Consider the following 22,145-nt stretch of genomic DNA (forward strand, 5'->3'; position numbering starts at 1 on the left):
TCATTCTGCACATTCATTTATTATCTACTATGACAAACCAGAAACAATAACTTTTAGGAGTATTTTTTATTACATTTTGCATTTTATCTTTACTTGGGTAATTTATTTTTATGAAGCATCACTACTTTTGAGTCACATTTCTGGATACTCTGCCCAGTGAAGTGAGAAACTTCACTGTGTGAAGAACTGACTTGTTGAAACAGACTCACACCTGCAGGTGTTAGATAATCTCCAGGTGTATTTTGCCTAATTTCCTTTTGTATTTATATAAATTACTTTCATTTTGATATTTAGGATATCAAAATGTCCACATAACTTTATACTTTTGGTCCATCTGGAGTCATTTTTTTTAAATATAGTATTATTTATGATCAGTTACTCTACTTAAGTAGGAGTTCAAACTATTGTTGTTTCTTTATAGTCTTAAAGAAAAAGATGTTTATCATATTTGCGCTTCAGAGCCCTCAAAGCTAAAGGTTGGATTAAAATATTTATATATATTCTCATCTTGACCCGAGTTTCCTCCTCGTGTCCGCCCGGTAACAAATGGGTCACTATGTTTGGACCGGTCCCTTTGTTTAAAGCGTCCGCTCCATGTGAGCCGGGCAGCGGCGCTGACGCATCGCAGAGATCCCTGACAATCTGGCGCGCAGTCAGGGAATCGCAGCTGGAGCCGCTCTATTGTCTTCATCCTCCTGGCACCGCCGCAGACATGCAAGGCAACTCAACAGCTGATGACACGTCTAAATATACAACTTGACGATGACCGCACCGATAAACAGCCCGGGACACCGGCACATGTTGAGGCAGCGAGGCCAGAATCCCGTCGCTTTAAGATTCACGGGTCGGCTTAACGCGTCGACCTTTTTCCTCGTTTAGATCCAAACGCGCGTGGAGCCCTGGACATCGTCGAAGGGGTAAAAAAAAAAAAAAAAAAAAAGAAAAAAAAAAAAGTAAAACTGGAGAGAGAGAGAAAGAGAGTCTAAAAAGTCCGGATAATGTAAAAATAACCCGGACGATTCGTCCCAGGAAACATCCCAACTGTCTCTTACGGAGGATCTGCGTGTAAACAGGCCGTCAGTCACGTAAAGCGCAGTCGGATTATTGCCGATAATCGATCACTTCTACCTGTCACACTGATAGAGTGATGGGAGGGTGGGGAGCATTTACACCCATAATATATTTCTCGTGGCATTTTCACTTTAAGTCTAATTGTACTGGCAGTTACCTGAGTAAATACTAAAAGATCATTTTTAAAAAGCAACAAAAACAAACCACACCGACCCAGTTTGAGATCAAAAGCAAAACCTCAAAATATCGTGGTGGCAGTGTCATGATGTGGGACTGCTTCAATGCTCCGGGTTGTTGACAACTTTCCATATTTGGTTGCAACCACGATTTCTGACGAGTTGGAACAAAACAACTTGAATTCATATTTTTCTATTTAAAGATTAGAATTGACAGAGAAGATTAGAGGTTTTTTTTAATGTTTTTTCCATATATATTTTTTTTGAGTCGCCAGACGAGTCAGGATGCAAAACTTTTGCTTTTCTTGGTTGAAGTGACAGGACAGCAGTTAGTGACGGACCCAATGTGAGGATATTTTAGAGGAACTTCCTCCAGTTCGGGAACAGAGGAGGTGTGAACAGTCCAGTTTTAAAACAAACAGCAGTAAAAGGTTCAAATGAAAAATAATTACACCCCCGTCTCCCCCTGACTCTGTGTCAGGTTCCTTCTAGGTGATAATAAACACAAACCGAAAGTCTAGAAGAGTCTCTGGGATTCCTTTTTAAATCATCATGTTCTTCCTGTTCCCTGTGACCTTGTGAAGACATTTATTTTTATAGCGGAAAAGTAATTACACAAAGTCTTACCAGGAGGAAAATAGTTTTCCCTTCACTGTTTTTTTTTTCTTTCTTTCCTTCTCTTTTCTCTTCTTTTCTTTTCTCCTCTTTTTTCAGTCAGAGGAGCTGCTCTGCTCTGCAGCCTTACATGGTGAAATACCACACAGCTCAGAGCCGGGCTGAAAACAGAGAGGAAAACTGCAGTCGGCTCAAGAAAACAGACAGCGCTGATAAGGGCCTAGTCAAAGACTGGCACGTTTAATCACCACTGATCAAAGTGCAGCTTACATAATGAAAACTAGAGAGGTTCTTACTCTAATTTTTTTTTTTCTAAATCAGGAAAGTTGTGCTGGATATTTTTTTTTTGCAGAACTCACAGGAACGTTCTGTCCGTTTTCTCTCATGCTTAGTTTTGATGTTCGTGTGATTTGGACATTCACGAAAAATTTCTCCTTCCTCTGCCGAAGCCAGCTTTGTGGTGTTTCAGACTTGCGCTGGGGTTCTAGTAACATGCCAACAATTTGTCGCTTTAATAACACTCAGCTGACTCTTGAATGCAATTTCACAAAAATTGAGTTACGGGAAAATTGAATTTCAAAACTTGTGGATTTTTGAAGACGCTTTAAGTCGAGACAAAGACGTTTTACTAAACACGGCGGCACGGTCGAGTCTAAACAGCTCTTAGGGATTTCTAAGCTTTTAGATGGCAGTTTCCAAAAAAATCCCATCCTAATATTTCTAATGTCATCTGCATATACATAAATACTCTGCATCTATTGTTGCAGAACTGCAGCTGTGCTTCAGAGCTCATAGATGGAGAGCTAATGTCAGCAAGGGGATCATCGAGATTAATGATGCCAGATCTAAGAGCTGAACTGTTGCATCAGAGCACAACACACAAAAGTGTTGATAGAAATGTCTTTAGCTTGAATTTGACTTCACAGGAGATGAGCTGGTATTTAAAACCAGTCTGTCGAGTCCAAACAAGTGGAAGATAAAAATTAGTTGCCATTTTTATTATAAAACGTCATTCTTCCCTGAATGCTCGCAGATTGTCTTTTGCAATTAACTTTATCACTGCAATATTTGATGTCAGTGAGCGATGCATAGATCTTTGCATAACCAGTTGTACAATTGTGTGGATTTAACTAGACCACAGTAATATAGCTGTGAAAATACTGTATATTTCAAGTATTAGAAATAGTGTTTTCTGAATACGTTTTCTTCATAATTATTACCACTCCAGAGTTATGACTTTGGTTTTGTAATGTTTCTGGCCCGTCTGCCTGCCATGTTCTTCTCCTTTGCACTCACCTCTCATCAAGCTCATCTGGTTCACCTGCATGCTGCTGCGCTGGAGCGCAATCAGGCTCATGTCTCCCACCTGGTCTCCAGCAGTTATATTCGCTCTCAGGAGGGCAGACGGTGCCAGATTTTTGAAAGCCACCGTGTGAGTAGATATCCAGCATTCCTTCCTGACCTGACCACGATCTGAACACTTTTCGCCCCTCGGATTTCCCTGCCTTGCCTAGCCCTCATTGGATTCTCCTCTGGCCTCTGTTTCCTGGACGTGACCCTGTTTCTGCCTTCCGACCACTGCCTCTTGCCTCGCCCTTGGATTTAGTCTGCCTGTGATCGTTTGTAAGTTTGGAACCTTTTTCTGTGCCCTGACCATCGTTCTCTGCCTGACCCTCTGAAAGGAACCCCATTGGTTGCCTGTCCTATACCCCTATCCCTAATTAAAGTACTTATTAACTTTTATTCTGTGTGTCTGACTGAAATTTCGGGTCCTCAAGTTCTGATCATTACAGAAAAATCTGGCCAAAAATGGACCCTTCGTCAGCACAAGAGTGGCGCAGCAATGTTGAAAGTGCTATCAGTCGACTAAATACTGGCATGAATGAAATAATTACCACGCTGCGTAACATGTCTTCTCCTCCTGACCAGGCACAACCACAGTCACCTCCCGAACCAGCACCTGCAGTTCAGCCCGCTGTGGTCAGAGAGCCTCGTCTGACTCCTCCCGAGCTCTTCAAGGGAGACTCTGACCAGTGCCGTGCTTTCCTTACTCAGTGTGAGATCCACTTTGAGTTGCAGCCCTCCTCTTTCCCTTCTGAACGTTCTAAAGTGGCGTTTGTTATCTCACTTCTGTCCGGTAAGGCCAAACAGTGGGGCACAGCTGAGTGGCAGAATTTATCTGATTCCTGTCTGTCTTATTCTGCGTTTTCTAAAGAACTGATCAGGGTTTTTGACCCCATCCTACCTCAGAGAGAGGCTGCTAGGGGGTTACTATCCTTGAAGCAGGGTAGTAAGAGTGTAGCTTCTTATATCATTGATTTTCACTTGTTATCTGCAGATAGTAGTTGGAATCAGGAGGCTTTAATGGATGTGTTCATGCAAGGGCTTAATGAGAATATCAAGGATGAGTTGGCCACTCGAGATTATCCTAAGTCTCTCAAGGACCTTGAGGTTTTGGCAACTAGGATAGATCTTCGTCTCACTGAAAGGAGAAGAGAGAAACATCAAAAGGAGGCCTCATCAGCCCCATTTGGCCACAAGGGTCCCCGCTCTGATACCACAAGCTTCTCCCCTCCCTCAGTGGTGGCACCAGATCCTGAACCGATGCAGTTGGGGAGAACAAGGATCTCCATGGAGGAACGTGCTCGCAGAAGGCAGTTTAATTTATGTTTTTACTGCGGAGGCAAGGGTCACATGGCAGCTAAGTGTCCATCAAAAGGGCAGGCTCAGTAGAGGTTAGGGGTGATCTACTGAGCCATAGCATATTAGCCATCTCCCCATCGTTTTCCTTCTCTGCTAACCTTGTGGTCTCCTCCATTCCCCACCAGGTATCAGTCTTCATTGATTCCGGGGCTGATACTGAGTTCATGGATGAATCGTTTGCCAGGGGCCTCAACATCAAGCTCCTCCACACTTCATCGGCTCATAACGTGCTAGCTTTGGACGGACATCATATTTGCCGATCCAATCTCATCACAGAAAAGGTCAGTCTGTCCCTTGGTGGTAATCATCAGGAGGAGATCACTTTTGTTATAATCCACTCACCACAGCTACCCATTGTTTTGGGGGCCTCATGGCTTAACAAGCACAACCCCCACATTGACTGGCAGGCCAAAGAGATTTTGGGCTGGTCCAGGTCCTGTTCTGCTACCTGTTTGCTCTCTGCTTGCACCCCATCTGTTCCAGACAATGCCATTGAGGAAACTTACCCGGACTTATCCAAGGTGCCACCGGATTACCATGAACTTAAGGAGGTGTTCAATAAGTCCAGGGCCACAGCCCTTCCCCCTCATAGGCCCTATGACTGTGCTATTGAGCTCCTTCCAGGCACGTCACCCCCCAAGGGGCGTTTATATCCTCTATCTGCTCCTGAGAACCAAGCTATGAGGAAGTATGTAGAGGATTCCCTCAAGGCTGGAATCATTCGCCCATCCTCGTCTCCTGCTGGTGCAGGTTTTTTTTTCGTAGGCAAGAAGGATGGGTCTCTAAGACCATGTATAGATTACAGGGGTCTTAATGACATAACTGTTAAGAATCGGTATCCTCTTCCCCTCATGAATTCAGCTTTTGATCAGATCCAGGGAGCTAAGATCTTCACTAAGCTAGACCTGCGCAATGCGTACCACCTTGTTCGCATCAGAGAAGGGGACGAATGGAAGACTGCATTTAACACCCCCACTGGTCATTACGAGTACTTGGTCATGCCTTTTGGGTTAACCAATGCTCCAGCAGTCTTCCAAGCTCTGGTCAATGATGTTTTGAGGGACATGGTCGGGCACTTTGTTTTTGTTTACCTTGATGACATTCTCATCTACTCTCAGGATCTGGATTCTCACAAGAACCATGTTCGGTCGGTCCTTCTTCGCCTCCTCCAGAATCATCTTTTTGTTAAGGCAGAGAAATGCGAGTTCCACTCCACTACCACCTCTTTTCTGGGCTACATCATTTCCCCCAACCAGGTGATCATGGATCCTTCTAAGATTTCTGCTGTTTCCAAATGGCCCACACCCACAGATCGCAAACAATTACAGAGATTTCTTGGATTTGCTAACTTTTACCGTCGGTTCATTCGTAATTACTCTCAAGTAGCGTCTCCGCTTCATGCCATTACCTCATCCAAGGTCCAATTCAGTTGGAGCAGGCAGGCAGAGGAGGCCTTCTCTAGGCTCAAGTCTTTGTTCACCTCTGCTCCAGTTCTCCGGACCCCTGATCCTGAGAGACAGTTCCTTGTGGAGGTCGATGCCTCTAGCACTGGGGTAGGCGCTGTCCTAAGTCAGAGAACCACTGACGGTCGTATTCATCCTTGTGCCTTCTTTTCTAGGACTCTATCCAGTGCCGAACGGAACTATGATGTGGGGGACAGGGAGCTTTTGGCCGTCAAGCTGGCCCTAGAGGAATGGAGGCATTGGCTGGAGGGGTCCAAGGAACCATTTCTAGTATGGACGGACCACAAGAATCTGGAGTACTTGAGGGCAGCCAAACGGCTCAACCCCAGGCAGGCTAGGTGGGCTCTGTTTTTTGGGCGGTTCAATTTTACACTCTCTTACAGACCTGGGACCAAGAACATGAAACCGGATGCCTTGTCAAGGATTCACGAATCCTCGGAGTTGATGGCCGCTGGTACAGAGGAGTTTATCCTCCCAGACTCGGTGAGATTGTCTGTAACCATGTTGGAACTGGAGGAGGAGGTCAGGGACGCCACCCGAGGTCTTCTGGTCCCAGCCTCTTGCCCCCCCGACAGGCTGTTCGTCCCGGAACATCTGGTCCCTAAGGTACTCAAGTTCTGCCATAAATCCCGTCTGTTCTGTCATCCAGGCATCAGCAAGACCTTACAGATTGTCCAGTCTCACTTCTGGTGGGGCTCAATGACCAAGGATATTAAGGAGTTCATTGCGGCCTGTCATCAATGCTGCCAAGCAAAGTCGTCTCGTCGCCCGCCCTCAGGGTTGCTGCGGCCCCTTCCCATCCCATCACGCCCTTGGTCTCACATCGCTATGGACTTTGTCACAGGTTTGCCCAGTTCTGATGGATTTGTTGTCTTGTTAACTGTTGTTGACAGATTTTCGAAGATGGTCCATCTGGTCCCCCTCAAGAAACTCCCCTCTGCAAAGGAAATGGGGGAGATCATGGCACGGGAGGTGTTCCGCCTCCACGGGCTCCCCACTGACATCGTCTCGGACAGAGGACCTCAATTTGTCTCTCGTTTCTGGAAGGAGTTCTGCACCATGCTTGGCATATCCGTCAGTTTATCGTCTGGTTTCCATCCCCAAACTGATGGGCAGACCGAGAGGGCTAACCAGGAGATAGAGACCAAGCTTCGTATCCTTTGTGACTCTGACCCTACCAGGTGGTCACACAACCTACCATGGGTGGAACACGCCTTGAATGCTCTTCCCTCTAGCTCCACTGGTCTTTCGCCCTTCTACATTGTCCATGGGTTCCAGCCACCAGTGTTCACTATTCAGGAGAGGGAGGCTAAGGTCCCCTCCGCTCACGCTGCAGCTATGAGGTGCCAACGGATCTGGAGGAAGGCCAGGAGGGCCATGATCAAGTCGTCGGAGGTGCAATCCAGATCTGCTAATCGGCATAGAGTCCCAGCACCCATCTACCGTGTTGGCCAGAAGGTCTGGTTGTCGTCAAAGGATCTCCCCCTACGGGTGGAGAGTCGGAAGTTGGCACCTCGTTTTATTGGTCCCTTCCCCATCTCCAAGGTGGTGAACCCAGTGGCGGTCCGCCTACAGCTGCCCCGTTCCATGAAGATTCACCCGACATTCCATGTGTCTCGGGTCAAACCCTACACCTCACCTCGTCTTGAGCCTGCCTCCAGACCCCTTCCGCCCACTCGGTTCCTGGATGGGGACCGGATCTATACTGTTCGCCGCATCCTCCGGTCCAAGAGAAGGGGACGTGGCATCCACTACCTGGTGGATTGGGAAGGATATGGACCGGAGGAACGGACCTGGATTCCTGGTCGCTTTGTCATCGACAAGACCCTCCTGAGGGATTTCCACCGCCTCCATCCTGATCAACCGAAGGGTCCGTCAGGAGCCGGACCTTAGGAGGGGGGTACTGTAATGTTTCTGGCCCGTCTGCCTGCCATGTTCTTCTCCTTTGCACTCACCTCTCATCAAGCTCATCTGGTTCACCTGCATGCTGCTGCGCTGGAGCGCAATCAGGCTCATGTCTCCCACCTGGTCTCCAGCAGTTATATTCGCTCTCAGGAGGGCAGACGGTGCCAGATTTTTGAAAGCCACCGTGTGAGTAGATATCCAGCATTCCTTCCTGACCTGACCACGATCTGAACACTTTTCGCCCCTCGGATTTCCCTGCCTTGCCTAGCCCTCATTGGATTCTCCTCTGGCCTCTGTTTCCTGGACGTGACCCTGTTTCTGCCTTCCGACCACTGCCTCTTGCCTCGCCCTTGGATTTAGTCTGCCTGTGATCGTTTGTAAGTTTGGAACCTTTTTCTGTGCCCTGACCATCGTTCTCTGCCTGACCCTCTGAAAGGAACCCCATTGGTTGCCTGTCCTATACCCCTATCCCTAATTAAAGTACTTATTAACTTTTATTCTGTGTGTCTGACTGAAATTTCGGGTCCTCAAGTTCTGATCATTACAGGTTTAGGAATTTTTTTTCTACGACACTTTTTCCTTCCTCTCAATTTTCCATTTTTATGCTCGAAAACGGTACTCCATAACCAACTTCTCCATGATGACTAAAAAAATAAAAATTTTGCAAAAAAAAAAAAAAAAAAAAAAAAAAAAAAAAATATATATATATATATATATGTGTGTGTGTGTGTGTGTGTGTGTGTGTGCGTGCGCGTGTTTGTGTGTGTGCGTGTGCGTCCGTGTTTGTGTATTTAGTTGTTTCTTTGTGTTACTCTTGTTTCCCAGGGAACCGGCTTTAAGGTTTTATGAGTTCTTGAAATATGTCACTTTGTGTGTAGTTAATCTTCATAACGTGAATATCATTTTTCAGTGACAACCTGATTTAGGTGCAACAGCTTTCTAAAAACAGTGAAGTACACATGCATTTTATGGTCTGTAATTTAATGCTCTCCTGCCTGTCAAAGCATGTCCTGGATCAACATTTGGCAACAATTTGACCACATATGTTTAACCCAAGACTCACAAGTCAAACTAGCCACTGTTTGATCTAAAGCTGAAATGTGGCTAAAATAAAACAGTCTGTCATATCACTACGAATCCACTAGTTGTGTCACAGTGACAAAGAAATTGACTTTAAATAGTTTTACCGATGCACAACAAAAGCTAAAAGTAACCACTGCCTTCTGTGTTCGCAGCCCCATTCCAGCAGACTCCCACCTGTGTGGGAGCACTGCAAAAAGCCACTGCTGCTCAAGGTCCAGAATAAAAAGCCCACAAAGCCCCGGCACCTGATCTGCGTGGTCCCGTCACTAAAATAATCACCCAAATCCAGGGCCTCCAAAGGACGGCATTCCCCAGTGATGCTGGGGAATGCCAGCATCACTGGCATCACCGGGTCCGGGGGCAATTCACAATGCCGCCGGACCCGGGGATCCCTAAAAATAATAACGCTAAGCTGGTTCTTAAACACACACTGTGTTCCTCCAAAAATAGGAATCCAGACTCACTGAAAGTATTCAAACTAACCTAAGATAATTTGACAATGCTCCTTGTTGTTCCTGTGCAAGAAACGGGACTTGAATGGGGTTACCTCAGGTTTGACCTCCTAAACTGAACCTAAAACTGAACTTAAAAATGTGAATAGTCACAGTTAAGGCATGATTCAGTAAGCAACAACGAAACAGAGTCAGATTGACTTAGAAAGCTTTTTTCCCTTCTTTAATAAATGGCATTTTCATTTTGAAAACTGTATTTTGTATTTACGCAGGTTATTTCTGTCTGAAAAGGACATTTATTTGATGATCCGAAACATTTAAATGATAAAAACGCACAAAAACGGAACCAATCCATAGTCAACACTCAAATGCTCTTTTCTCCAAAGTTAATTTAGCTAATAAATCAGAGTATTATTAAGCAGAACGCCAATGAATCTGTAGCTTTGTTCCTCCAGTGAAGTCAGGGAGGATTACAGGAAGCATGCTGCCCACAGCCCAGGAGACTAACAATGTAACTAGCTGCTCTTATCGGTGGCCTTCAGTGGGCATTCTTTCCACTGATACAGTATTGTCATCACATCAGGCCTATTAAAAGACTCCCTATTCTCAGCCACTTTAAAACACAAGGCAGACTGGATAAAACCAGGTTCCTGTGAAAAGACGCCCTCGTTCTGGAGTTACTTTGAGTTTAGAAATTGTTTGTTTGCATTCGGACTCGCTTTGGAACTGTAGAACTTCATAATGCAGACATGAAGGGAACCTTCGTGGTAGGATTATGATGGTATGTTAGTGTCGGTAAACTCACCAAGATAGTTTAATGTTGAACCGCCTGTAGCATTCCAATAAGCTGTAAAGACGCTGGTTTCAGTAGACGGTATGTAATCTGTATAGTATAATTTATTCACCGTTATGTTTCCTCTCCTCAAATGCATTGAAATCTGAATGGAAATCTGAAATCTAGACCACATAAACATCCAGAACCACTGCTGAGCCACATTTTTTGCAGTGTCCAAAATACCACCAACACATCCACTTTCTCCAGACCTCCCAGTGGGACTCTCCAGCTAACTCTGGAGGATCCCAGCGCGTTCCCAGGCCAGAAACGACGTATAAAGTTTGACCAGAGAGTTAAAGGTCTGCCCTGGTGTCTTCTCACATTGGGACGTTCCCAGGAAACCTCAGAAAGCAGACATGTTTTGGCCATGATCCATATCTCAAGATTATATGAGGTATGGTGAGGCAACGTAGACCAATAAACCAAGATAATCGATTCTTTGCTCGGCTTGTTCTTTAGTATCACAGACTGGATCAAACAAGAGCCAAAACTGTCTCTGACTCTACTAAACCATCACTCATCAACAAGACACTTAGATTCTCCATCTTGAGGTAGAGGCTAACCCGAATAGAGAGGCACTCCTTACTGCAATCTAACACCGCAGCTTCAGACTTACACCCATCAGGTTACACTAGAGGTGCAGAGTATTAGGAATGTTACTGTTGAGTCTTACTCCCTACTTCTCACTCACCACTCTCGTTCTTCCATCCTCATAATGTCCACACCACTCTCCCCGAACTTCCTCTGTCACTGAGATCTTCATCAGGTGAAAGTTCATCCAAGAGGCCAGACACGTTACCGGAAAGCCGCCATGCCTGAAGGTAAGAGTGAGACTCTGGTGGAGGCAACAGGACTTGAACAGGCGAAAAGAGACCAATGGGGACAATCGACTAATGTTCACACTTTAATGGAAGGCAAGTGGTTACCTTTGAACCGATTTTGCAGGTGAGGAGATGGCGGTGCAGTTCTTACGGTCCAAAGAATCTGGACAAAAGAGGAGGTTGGTGAGTTCTCTAAGATTGAATTCAGCAGAGAGGTGAGAATGTTAACTGGTTGGTTGTTTTCCTGTTTTAGGTCCTAGACAGAGGTGATGGTGGTGAACTTTGGACGGTGGACTGGCAGGAGGAGCTTAGTGGTGAATGCCAAGCGGTGAGAAAAGCGAACACCTTACCCTTTATCCTTTATTTTGATTCCTATAAATGGTATGTTCTCTGTTTGCTGTAAACATGTGAAAGCAAAGTCAAATTTCCTCTTTGTGAACACAGTTTTGGCCTTTAAAGATTATTTTTTTTCGCTCTCTCTTGTCTGATGAATGCCAGAACCTTTTGTCTTTCGTTTCCCAATAGATTACTGGCTACATTATTAACAGCCATGAGGATGTCGCTGGTTACAAGTTCTCTTTCTTCTGACTTTGTTATGCTAACTCTGACTCCTGCATCCTGAGAATAAGTAACAAAAGGAGCAGATATGAATGTATCTGTTGTCTTTACGGGTCTCCAGTTCAACACGGGACATGAAGACGTATCTTTAGTCCCCGTCTTTGATGTTCCTCAGCCGCAGCCAAGTTCTAATCTCCTTTTTGAACTTGACTTATTCCTGCTCTTAATGTAATTTCTCTTAAAGGTTGTTAATGAAGGACCTTTCTGCTCATCACCACTTATGCAAGACTGAGAGCGACGCAGTTTGACGTAACACACATCAAATATCTGATTTACTGCTGTTATTCAGAGCTGTGTGATTTGATTAACGGTTTTTTTAAGAGCTCCGGTTGGCTGTTCACAGCAAGACAGAGGAGCACGATTGGACGATTGGCTGTCTGAAGGGTTTGTGGGGCGTCTTTGACTTACGTTCGGACGAGTTGGACTGGACCAGTGGAAAAATATCTGATCTATTTATAAAGGCCCATTTAACTGAAATGGGTCATCTGTGGCCAGCACAAGAACACAGTCCACATGTCGACATCCATAACGAATACTTCTGTTGACATAAAACCACAAAAAAAAAAAAAAAAAACTCAAGTTCTGTCACAGATTGTCCCAGAGGTTTTCTTTTACGCTTTTATTTTAAGTCTTGGACTTTTTCTTGAACGTTTTTCCATATTTTGGCAAATTACAACCACAAACCTCTACATATTTTAATGGGATTTTAGCAAGATGGGCTGACTCAAAGTAGTGTTTAACTGTAATGTTGAACAAAAACAACTTCTTGTTTTTCAAATGTGAAAACAAAAACCTGAAAAGTGTGGCATGCAGTTGTATTCCACCCCATCCATGCCTCTAAATCAAATCCAAAGCAACCGGTTTCCTTCACCAGTCACTTTATTTACTTTTATACTCAGTTTGCAGTTTTCAAGAAATCATATAAGGGACACAGCAAATATGTAAATGTTAAATTTTATAATCTAAAGTCCGTGTAAAGCAAAGCTACTTTTACTGTCTTTATTAGTAATCTGATGTGAAGATGCTCTCAGGAAGGAGATATTTCCCTTTTTTCAGCTTTAATATTAGTGTAAAGACAATATGTCAGTAGTTTCACAGATATGAAGAGGAGCTGATGTTTTTAAATAAAAGTGGGTTCATGTCGTCACTTTAAATGTTTCACATTAAACTTGCAAACTACAGAGAAAGAAAATGAAGTAGCGCTCCACAGCACCGAGAAACCAACACACTGACGCAAAGTGCCGACCCAGAGCAGTCAGTCGGTCGTTGACTTCACAAGCCGTTAAAAGTCTGAATTAAGCGCATCTGAAATTAAACGCAGAGCCTGACAGGATGTTTTCACAGCTTCTCGCCACACCGGCCGTGATCTTCACGTGATGCAGAACCGACACGTCTGTCACAGAATACTTTGATGGATTTTTTTTTTCTCTTGTTACCACACACAGTCACCACTTCTGCTTTGTGCTACACTTAATTTCTAACTGGAGGGATCCGGGTTACTGTTTTGAACGTCTTAACTGCATGCAGAGGTGGTAAAACAGCGCCACCCTGAGGAGAACAATATGAACTGTGTTGGTAAGAAAACTTTTTGCTGCTTTTTTGGTTTTCTGTGAAATGTGTCTTTATGTTAAATTATAATATGATGTGTCATTTACTGTGAGAACTTCCCCATGGTTCTCTCACCCTTATGACAGTCACATGCTTCACAACTATTGACAGTAATGATTTTACTCATGAGAAAATGTTGCAACAACAGTTTAACACTCATACATGAGTCAAAGTAGTAGTATGTCTTTTTTACACATTTTATATTTGACAAAATAGGAACAAAAAAAATCAGTTTTGTCATTAATGGTTATTAATGCTGGCTTCATTTTGCTTGAAGAACATGCGCTCTCTCAAATTTCATCCAAAAATAACAATGATTCCATTTTCTTAGAATCATCTTTTAGAAACTTGGAAGAGTTTCTGCAACCAGCAGGTTGGTCAATTCAGCAATGAGTCAAAAAACAAACGAGGCATAAAAAGAAAAAGAAAGAAAAAAAGATTGAAGGAGGATAGAGCAGCCTTTTGTCAGCAGAAGTTTCCAGGACGGTCCAAATTTGGACTTCCTTTGTGAAATCGTACCATTTAAATTGAACAGAACAGAAATAGAAATGTTCTTAATTTAACCTCGGTGAGGGAGTAAATAAATCTAACGGATCTTAATCAGGCAAAACAGAGATGTTATTGTCTGTGATGCATAATGTGGCTGGAAAAAGCAAAAAAAAAACAAAAAAAACAGAGAAAAACAAAGAGAAAATGAAAGGTCTTGAGTTAAAGGTGTAACCAAGGCGACGGGAAACGAGGAAACACAAACCTCTGAAACCACGAGGAGAATCCTACTTCATCAAAACAGTTGAACTCATTGTGAAACTGAAAATTAGGAAGAAGCCAAACAGAAAAAAATTCTAACATTTTATCTTGAAACAAACATTTACTATCTACTAGCTGACCAGTCATGCTTTTTCAAAACATCTTAGTTGATTTTCAGCAGCCACTGGTTGCAAACCCTGTTGTCGCACTACAGGCACAACAAATCCATTTTTTTAGATTTTAACTCATAAAAAGGTCGAAAGTCGTGCGTCATTTTCCTTCAGCTCAGCCCCACGTTTTGTTGGTTTGCGACTTAAAATCTCGAGAAAGCACATCGACGTTTGTGGTGGCGACGTGTCGAAATGCGAGAGCTTTTAAAGGAACGCTACGCAAGGCCGTGTATTTTTATTTTTATGTTGTTTTTTTTTTTTATACCTCAACGCAGATAGGAAAAAGAAGCTTCACCTCTGCTGGCCTGGTTCAGGCTGTGAAACCACAAGCAGAATCACCTCTAGCTGTCGCTTGCAAGGGTGTGAAAACTCTCCCCCCACAGTGGGACACTGCAGCCAACCTCTTAACACGCCAAGTTACAGTTTGCACTCCAACTGTGAGATAAGGCAGGTAAAGCCACTGTAATTCAACTTTTATCTGAATATTGCATGTACAATACTTTTTTTTTTTAGACTTTATTATACATTTCTGGCAACTTTAAGCATTTCTAGTATTAAGATAAAGCTCATCGTGTCAACCTTTGTGCCATGACAGCGCTTGCTTTGCTCTGCTTCATTTTAAGGACTAAAAAGTTCATGTTGATGCCTCCTAGAAGATGCTTGCTGTTGATGTTTTCCTCTTTAAGACACCAGAGGAAGTGTGCAGTGTTAAAAAAAAAAAAAAAAAAAAGCCCTGCAGCACACGTATGTGGCAAGACAGGAAATAACCTCAATGTTGGAAGGTTCTGCTCAAAGCGATGAGGACGATGAAGACGATGGCCTCGCTGCTGAACATCTGTGTGTTTCTGCTCTGCTGCTCCGCCGCCGTCGCCTCCCAAGGTGAGATGTTGGACTTTTTAATGAGAACTTAAAGGAGTGGATCAGATTATGTGCGACTGCGCTTTCATTTCTCTAACTTCATGTTTTTATTTGCAGATCTTTGCTCTGATGCGTCTCTAAAACGCCAAATTCTTCTCAGTGAACCTGTCAAAAGCCAACAGAACTGTAACTTTAAAAACAAAATAATCGTTGAATTGCAAAACTCACGTTTTTTTTTTTTTTTATTTCATTTGAACAATTGAATGGTTACATAATTAAACACCGTCAGCTCACAAACCTGAATAAGACGTCTCCTGTGAGTTGATGTGGTCTCCAGGTGTCGAGATCAAAAGAGTTTTTTTTTTTCTCAATTTATTTCAACACTGTCATAATTCTGATGGCGTCATGCGTATATTTAAGCTTTTATGTGAAATTTGATCCCTGGCAGTGCAACAGATTCATCTTTCTCTTAAAAAGAACAATCCAGAGTTTTTGTGGGGGAAATACATGAAAACATGAGCAATAATTTCACCTTTTTCCCGCCGTTACCGTCTTTCATATTCTGCAAAATTTTACTGAGACGCATACAATCAGATAGGATGCAAATTTGAAACCAGAATTGTGCAGCGACCTCAGTGCATAAGAGTCCACCCCCTTACGACAACGCTAGACTTTTACCTCAGATCGTTTGAATCTTCCTCAGTTTTAAGGCCGTCTCTTGTTGAATCTCGCATCGCTTTTCGTCCTCAGCGTGAACTTTTTACAATTTCATCCACTTTGGAAAACAAAAAAAAAAAAAAATCCAAATGCCTTCTGTACATAAGTTGTTTTTTTTTTTTACCCGTGTGAAGAAGCTCTGACTTTGAACGTAGGCGGATTTTATTTCCACCAGGCCCACATCAAACGTTGCAGATGTAGAAGAATCAAAGTGGATTGCATAAAGTTTGCATTGATCTTTAAACTTGATTTCTGAAACATTTCTCAGGACATTGCAGTTCTTACTTTGCTGCACCCATACCAGAAATATAACATCTTGGTGGAGAACAAAACACAGAACTGATGTGTCTATTGAAAGTAGATCACATTAAAGAAATGATTTACTTGTATTCAGTTTTAACAGTGTCATGTCAGCTGCTTGGATGTAGTTTTTAGTATCAGTGAAGGGGAGGAGAGTTGGATCATATCAGCGTTTTGTTTTTCGGACTTGGTTGACTGTGATGTGATTGAAGCGTGTTTTTACTTTGGTTGCTCTTTCTGGTTTAAAGGCTGCAGCCATTTTGTTGCAACAAGCTAAAGTGTCTTTGTTTCTCCAGGATACAAACTGAAGTTGACTGATAAACTGACTCTGCTGTTTTTCTGATCCCAAAGGTTGTGACCATCTTGTTGCAGTGGGTGGAAACTTCAATGTTCCTCTGGAATACCAACTAAAAGCTACTGATACTCTGAAGTGGAGATTTAATGGCAACTTAATATTTTTTAAAAGACCAGAAAAATTCGTTGTAGGTAAAACTGATGATATTAATAACGATGGGTCCCTCAAACTGACAAATCTGAAGAAGGACCAAGCAGGACTTTACACCTCTGAGGTTTTTGATAAAGATGGAAAACAACAGGACACAAAGAACACAAATTTATGTACACTGGGTACGTACAGAATTGGTTACATATTCCTCATTGAGTCAACAATAACCTCTCTTTACTCTTTTTCATCGTCTTGCTTTGAAGAACTTTAACTCATCGGTTCATGTAACTGTGACTCCTGAAGCTGTCAAACGTGAAGCTCACTGTATTATTTTTACGAGGTCAGAGTTTAATGTGTCATGTTTGATCCCACTCAGACCCCGTGAAGAAGCCCACAGTAAATATAACCTGTCTGGCCTCAGAGGTCGTCTTTACCTGCAGTCATGATCCGGTAAGGAGATTATTTTGGTTTGTTATTTTAAAAAATGTAGAAAAAACAGGACAGAACAATATGGAGTTCTTTATATAACCTTAGAGAGCTTTAATAATGCAATCAGATCTTAATACAAAATAACTATCCAAAATGCAGTTAATGTAACATCTTGAGACACTTTTACAATTTCATGTTTGCAAAGGATGAGAAAAATGAAATAATAGATTAAAATACAAATAACATATCTTCCTGATTGATATTCTTTGTGACTTTCTAATCTTTTTTTTTTATAATTTTAATGTTTTCATTATTCTTCTTTATCAGCAACCTGATGGTACAAAACAATATGACGCCATATATTACAAATGGTTCTATTATGACAATATGATCAGCAATGGGACAGAAACCTCCATGACAAAAAAAGCTGCAGAAACTGAAAACCTGCTCGTTTCCTGTGAAGTTGGCAACAAAGTCAGTTCTGCAAAAAGTGACTCTTTGACTCACACCTGCAATGGTAAGAAAATCACAGCTGTGGTAGCACAAGATTATTATTATTATTATTTTTAATTAATTTAAACCTAAATTCATCTTCCATCTTGTATTTGATCCATCAAAGCTAATTTCATTTCCCTGCTTGTTGTTGTGAAATGAAGCTAATAAAGAACTCTGGAGGTTTCAACGTGCGCAGAACGTCAGAAGCTCGCTGTATTGTTTGTCAGGATTTAAAATTTTAAATTTTCATCATTCTAACATGTTTTTTTTTTTTTTTTTATGCAATTACAGTAAAACCCTTGAAAAAGCCTGAAATACAAGGAACATGCAAAGACTCAGAGGTCATCATTACCTGCCATGCACCTCCGGTGAGATTTTATTTAATTTATTTTTTTGTTAAAAGCAACTTTGGGGTCTTTCTGTGTAACTTTAGAAACTTTTGTAGGCCTCAAATTCTCAGGAATCATCTTTGATGCAAATTAACGTTTTCCAAAACTGAAAAACGACCCATGAATGCAGAAACCTTTTTGACATTCTGAAGTTATTTCTTCTCATTTAATTCAGGCTGCAGTTCTCCTGAAATGTTTCCCTCTGTTTTTTCCTGTCCAACCTGAACCTAACTTGTTCTCCTGATGGTCTCTTAACCACGTTTTGATCTCGTTCTCCTGCAGCTGCCTGATAATGCTCAGTTCAAGTGGTTCCAGGATGGCGAAGTCATCGTCAACGAAACAGAAACGTCTCTGACAATAAACTCTGCAGAAAGCAAAAACAAGAATTTCTCCTGTGAAGTTTACAACCAGGCCAGTTCTAAAAAAAGTGACTCTTTTAGTCATAGCTGTGTTGGCTCTAGTAAGTATATGCAGCACTTATTGCATTATAAATGTAGAATGTGGCTCAGCTAATAGCCTTTTCTTCATCTATAAATTGGAATAGTCACAATAATAAACCATATGTTATTTTGTAATGAAGTGTGTTTCTAATTTTATACTCTGATTCTTTTATTTAAGCTTTGCCAGGCCTCCCAGATGAGCTCTTTGGAATTAGCATCTGGGTTTATATTGGTGGTGGAGCAGGTGAGTTCACTAAAATAGCAGAAGTAAACTTGTATAATTCATACTTATTTTATGTGACTTTTTTGTGTTTCCATCTGTTTTAGGTCTTTTAGTTCTGATCATCCTCCTCATCATTCTGTGTTGTGTTCAATGTAAGAAGAAAAGAAGGAAGAACGGTAAAGTGTTTAGTCCACTTCTATTTTAGTTGTCTGAATAATAACTTAAAACTCTCTCAATTAATGCAGACTTGTTCAAATCAACTTAAGCTAATTTGATTAATCCACCATCATCCACTGCTTCCTATACATTTCTGATATTAAATCTCTGGAGTACCCCAAGGCCTGCTGCTCGGCCCACTTTCATTGTTTGGTCTTAGTAATTGGAAAATTAAACAAAAAATCAAATATGAAAATGAACACTGAACGGTTATTGCACTTGTTTTAATCTGCTGTTCAGTTTTTAACTATAATAAAATGTTTTATTCTTGAAAATCCTGGCTAACCGTTGTGTCTGCCTTCTGGTTTGATCAGAACTAGAAAATAAAAGCTCTGCTCTATTTCACACTTATCCTTCCTCTGACTGCTGATTAACGCTGCTGCTGTTTTCTGAACAGATGAGGCGGAGCTTGAGTACCGAGCAGGACATTCTTCATCACCAGAGTATTGCACTCACTGATCATCCTCCTCTTCATCACCACCATCATCATCACCTGCAGAGCCTCTGAAGCTGCAGCTCTTTACAAACATTTCCCTGATATTTTATGGAGTTACTTTTTAATCTGTATGATTTGAGTCAAACGTTTCCTGTAGTTTGCTGAACTTTTGACCCGTTCCTCCTGACAGAGCTGGTGAAACACTTACTAATTCAAAGATAACTTTTCTTATTTTTCTGGCATTTAGCAAAGTGTAAAGTTTTTTTTTAATAATCATATGTACATCTCTGGGGTCAAACTATATATATATATATATATATATATATATATATATATATATATATATATATATTCTGTGAAGACCCCACCTTCTTTAGCAGTGGCATTTGTTCTGCTAATGAACAGACAGAAGTCTTCTTTATGTTTTAAGTCAAAACATTTTTGTTATGAATATTTTTAACTCATTGAAGGCAATGTTATAAGTTTCTGTTGGATTTTCTGTTTCTCTTTTAGCTGCAAACTTTGATAATCAAACTAATAATCACTTTGTGTTTACAACCCGCCATGTGAAATATTCCGTTTTTATTCTTAATTATTCAAACTAGTTTCACAACGATGATGATAAATTGACGTCTGTTTTTTTTCTTTGGCAATTTTTGTTGTTGCCTTTTTTCTCAATAAATAAAACCAAACGTAAACTTGTAATTTCTTTAAATGCTGTCAAATAACTTTCAACTGGTTGCATTTAATAAACACATGACAGTGCTACCGTTTTGATATGAGCAGCTAGACAGCAGCCAAGTCTTTTGATATTTTTTAGACCTTATTCAGTTCAGAGAATTTCTTCTTTTTTTAATTTCTGCAGGTTTGAGAAACAGAACCAGTGCTGACCTGGACTTTTAACATGATTTCCCATGAAAAACAAAAGCAGAACTGAATCTGCTAGACTCTGTAACCATCACTACTCCTGTTGAACTCTATACGTTGTTTATGTGGTGGGATGGTGTTCCACCCTCACCACTCTGTGCACCAAGTGCAGCCAGAAGCGCACGGTTGATTGGTGGGCGAGGCAGATGACTTTATAGCTGAGCAGGCCGCTGCAAGGTGTGTGTGTCTTTGTTTCTCCTGATACATGTTGGCTTGTGTTCTTGATCGGCTCATCTGAGATCTTAGGTGTCAGTTTTGCAATCAGTGGCTGGGATTATGGTTGGTTTTTGGGTGCTACACCTAGTGATAATGGGCAAATGGAGCCTCATGAAGCAATGAAGCTTTCCAACCCTTTGCTTTGCAAAAAGGTTCATTACTCGATGCTTCATTCGTCGCTCACTAGTGACATCTGGTGAAACTGACAGCCTTGTCACTCAGTTGGATCATTCTTCCAAAAGTGAGCAAATGCAATATTGTCACAAAGTTTTCATCAAACTCATGTTTAGTAACAGGAGAATCGATGAAACCATATTTAATTGGCATTCGTTTTAATTATTAAAATGATTTGCAGCCAATCTAATCCTGGTTTATGTTGAAGGTCAGTGGCTGTGTTGGGTTTTCTTTTATGTCCAGACGGATTTGACAATAAAGACATTTGATGTTTTAGGATCTTGGGAGTGCAGTGCCTGTTGGGGCATTCACTTTTTCTTGAATTTCTAATTGGCTCTCATCCCTTAAATGTGGCTACATGTTGAATTTTAGTTCTGCAACAGGATTAAATCTGTTTCTGCTGTGCGACACTGATATATCTTTACTAATCAGACTACAAATAATAGTGGAACTTTGCAGAAGGTGAGAAATTGGGAGTTGGAGGGGTTAATTATTGTTTAAGAAGAATTTTATTGTGAGTAATCATCTCAAAGTATTCCCAGATGTCAGATATTCCTCTTGCTGGCTCCATTTCAGGCAATCAATCAAGTTTATTTATTGTAGCATATTTCAGCAATAATGCAGTTCAAAGAGATTTGCATCATGAAATCACAAAAATATAAAGTCATAAAAAATACACCATAATCGACAATTGAGAAAACCAGTAACAAACATTACATTTTTATGAGTGCCATCATCAAACACATCAAATATGTTGGTCAATGTTCATTTTATTTTGGCTACTGAAGACAAATATTTTTCCTAAGATGCACGACCAAATGGACAACAACCCACAGACATAAACACGTAGACGCCTGATGGAGCGGGTCGGTCCGTTGCTGCGATACGCAACAGCGTCTGTGGTTTTGAATGTCCCAGTAAGGCACGTATTAACCTGCCTTACTTTATAGAACTTTACATTCTATAAAGTTCCATTTATAGAATGGAACTTCAGAAAGTGCCATTCTATAAATTATTTTAACTTAATACCTGTCATTGACACATTTTCTCACACATATTAATATATTTGGCAATCAAAGAAATGACTAAAGACAGATCTGTCTTTAGTCTTTTAGTTTCTAACTTTCGATGTGATTTTTTTCAATTGTTTTGGGGCATTTCTGAATAAAGAGCACAATGTTTTCATTTGATAGCAATTATTCTGATAATTTTTATCAAGACATTGATGAACAGACACTTTTACAGTGTTTAATTAAAGAACAAGAGACTGAACAACAACTTCTCCTCTAACAGCGGTTTCTCATCAGCTCTCTCTCATTAGAAAACAGAGTGAAAACATTAGCCGCTACGCTAACAATCAGTTAGCGTATATAGCAATTTAACTAGATAGGAAATATTTTTCAGTAGAAGTGAATTTCTGGCTGCATAGTCAAGTAATTCTGATCTTTCATCCTTACCTGTGAAAGGTAATGCCAATGAATCCAGTTTGTTTCGTAAAACGGTTGAAGCAAGTCGACACAGCTCAGGACTTAAGGAGCTCCGATCGCTCTGCTGCAAGATGGCGGACTCAGCGCTTCATGAGGCGTCTAGGTATTCACGTCTATGCAACAAAC

At 41.5% G+C, this 22,145-nt stretch overlaps 1 protein-coding gene across 1 annotated transcript; it reads left to right on the forward strand.

Annotated features, from left to right (window-relative positions):
* The first annotated feature begins 14,503 nt into the window (after positions 1-14,503).
* On the forward strand, positions 14,504-19,913 carry LOC106904746 (T-cell surface antigen CD2-like). The gene is made up of 9 exons (XM_014969200.2): positions 14,504-15,146; positions 16,494-16,769; positions 16,964-17,037; positions 17,344-17,533; positions 17,803-17,879; positions 18,183-18,360; positions 18,519-18,584; positions 18,668-18,739; positions 19,177-19,913. Exons 1-9 carry the CDS (start codon positions 15,065-15,067, stop codon positions 19,236-19,238), a joined length of 1,077 nt encoding a protein of 358 aa, XP_014824686.2. The 5' UTR covers positions 14,504-15,064; the 3' UTR covers positions 19,239-19,913.
* Positions 19,914-22,145: the final 2,232 nt, after the last annotated feature.

Source organism: Poecilia mexicana, unplaced genomic scaffold, assembly GCF_051168715.1.
Source record: "Poecilia mexicana isolate PSO_F unplaced genomic scaffold, ASM5116871v1 scaffold_2, whole genome shotgun sequence".
Lineage (NCBI taxonomy): Eukaryota > Metazoa > Chordata > Actinopteri > Cyprinodontiformes > Poeciliidae > Poecilia > Poecilia mexicana.

What these genes read in the sequence shown, in the direction of transcription:
- LOC106904746 (XM_014969200.2), top strand. Translation starts at nt 15,065, where the DNA reads ATGAGGACGATGAAGACGATGGCCTCGCTGCTGAACATCTGTGTGTTT. An exon ending in CACAAATTTATGTACACTGG is followed by an intron (nt 16,770 to 16,963) that starts GTACGTACAGAA and finishes GATCCCACTCAG; the next exon opens with ACCCCGTGAAGAAGCCCACA. An exon ending in TTACCTGCCATGCACCTCCG is followed by an intron (nt 17,880 to 18,182) that starts GTGAGATTTTAT and finishes GTTCTCCTGCAG; the next exon opens with CTGCCTGATAATGCTCAGTT.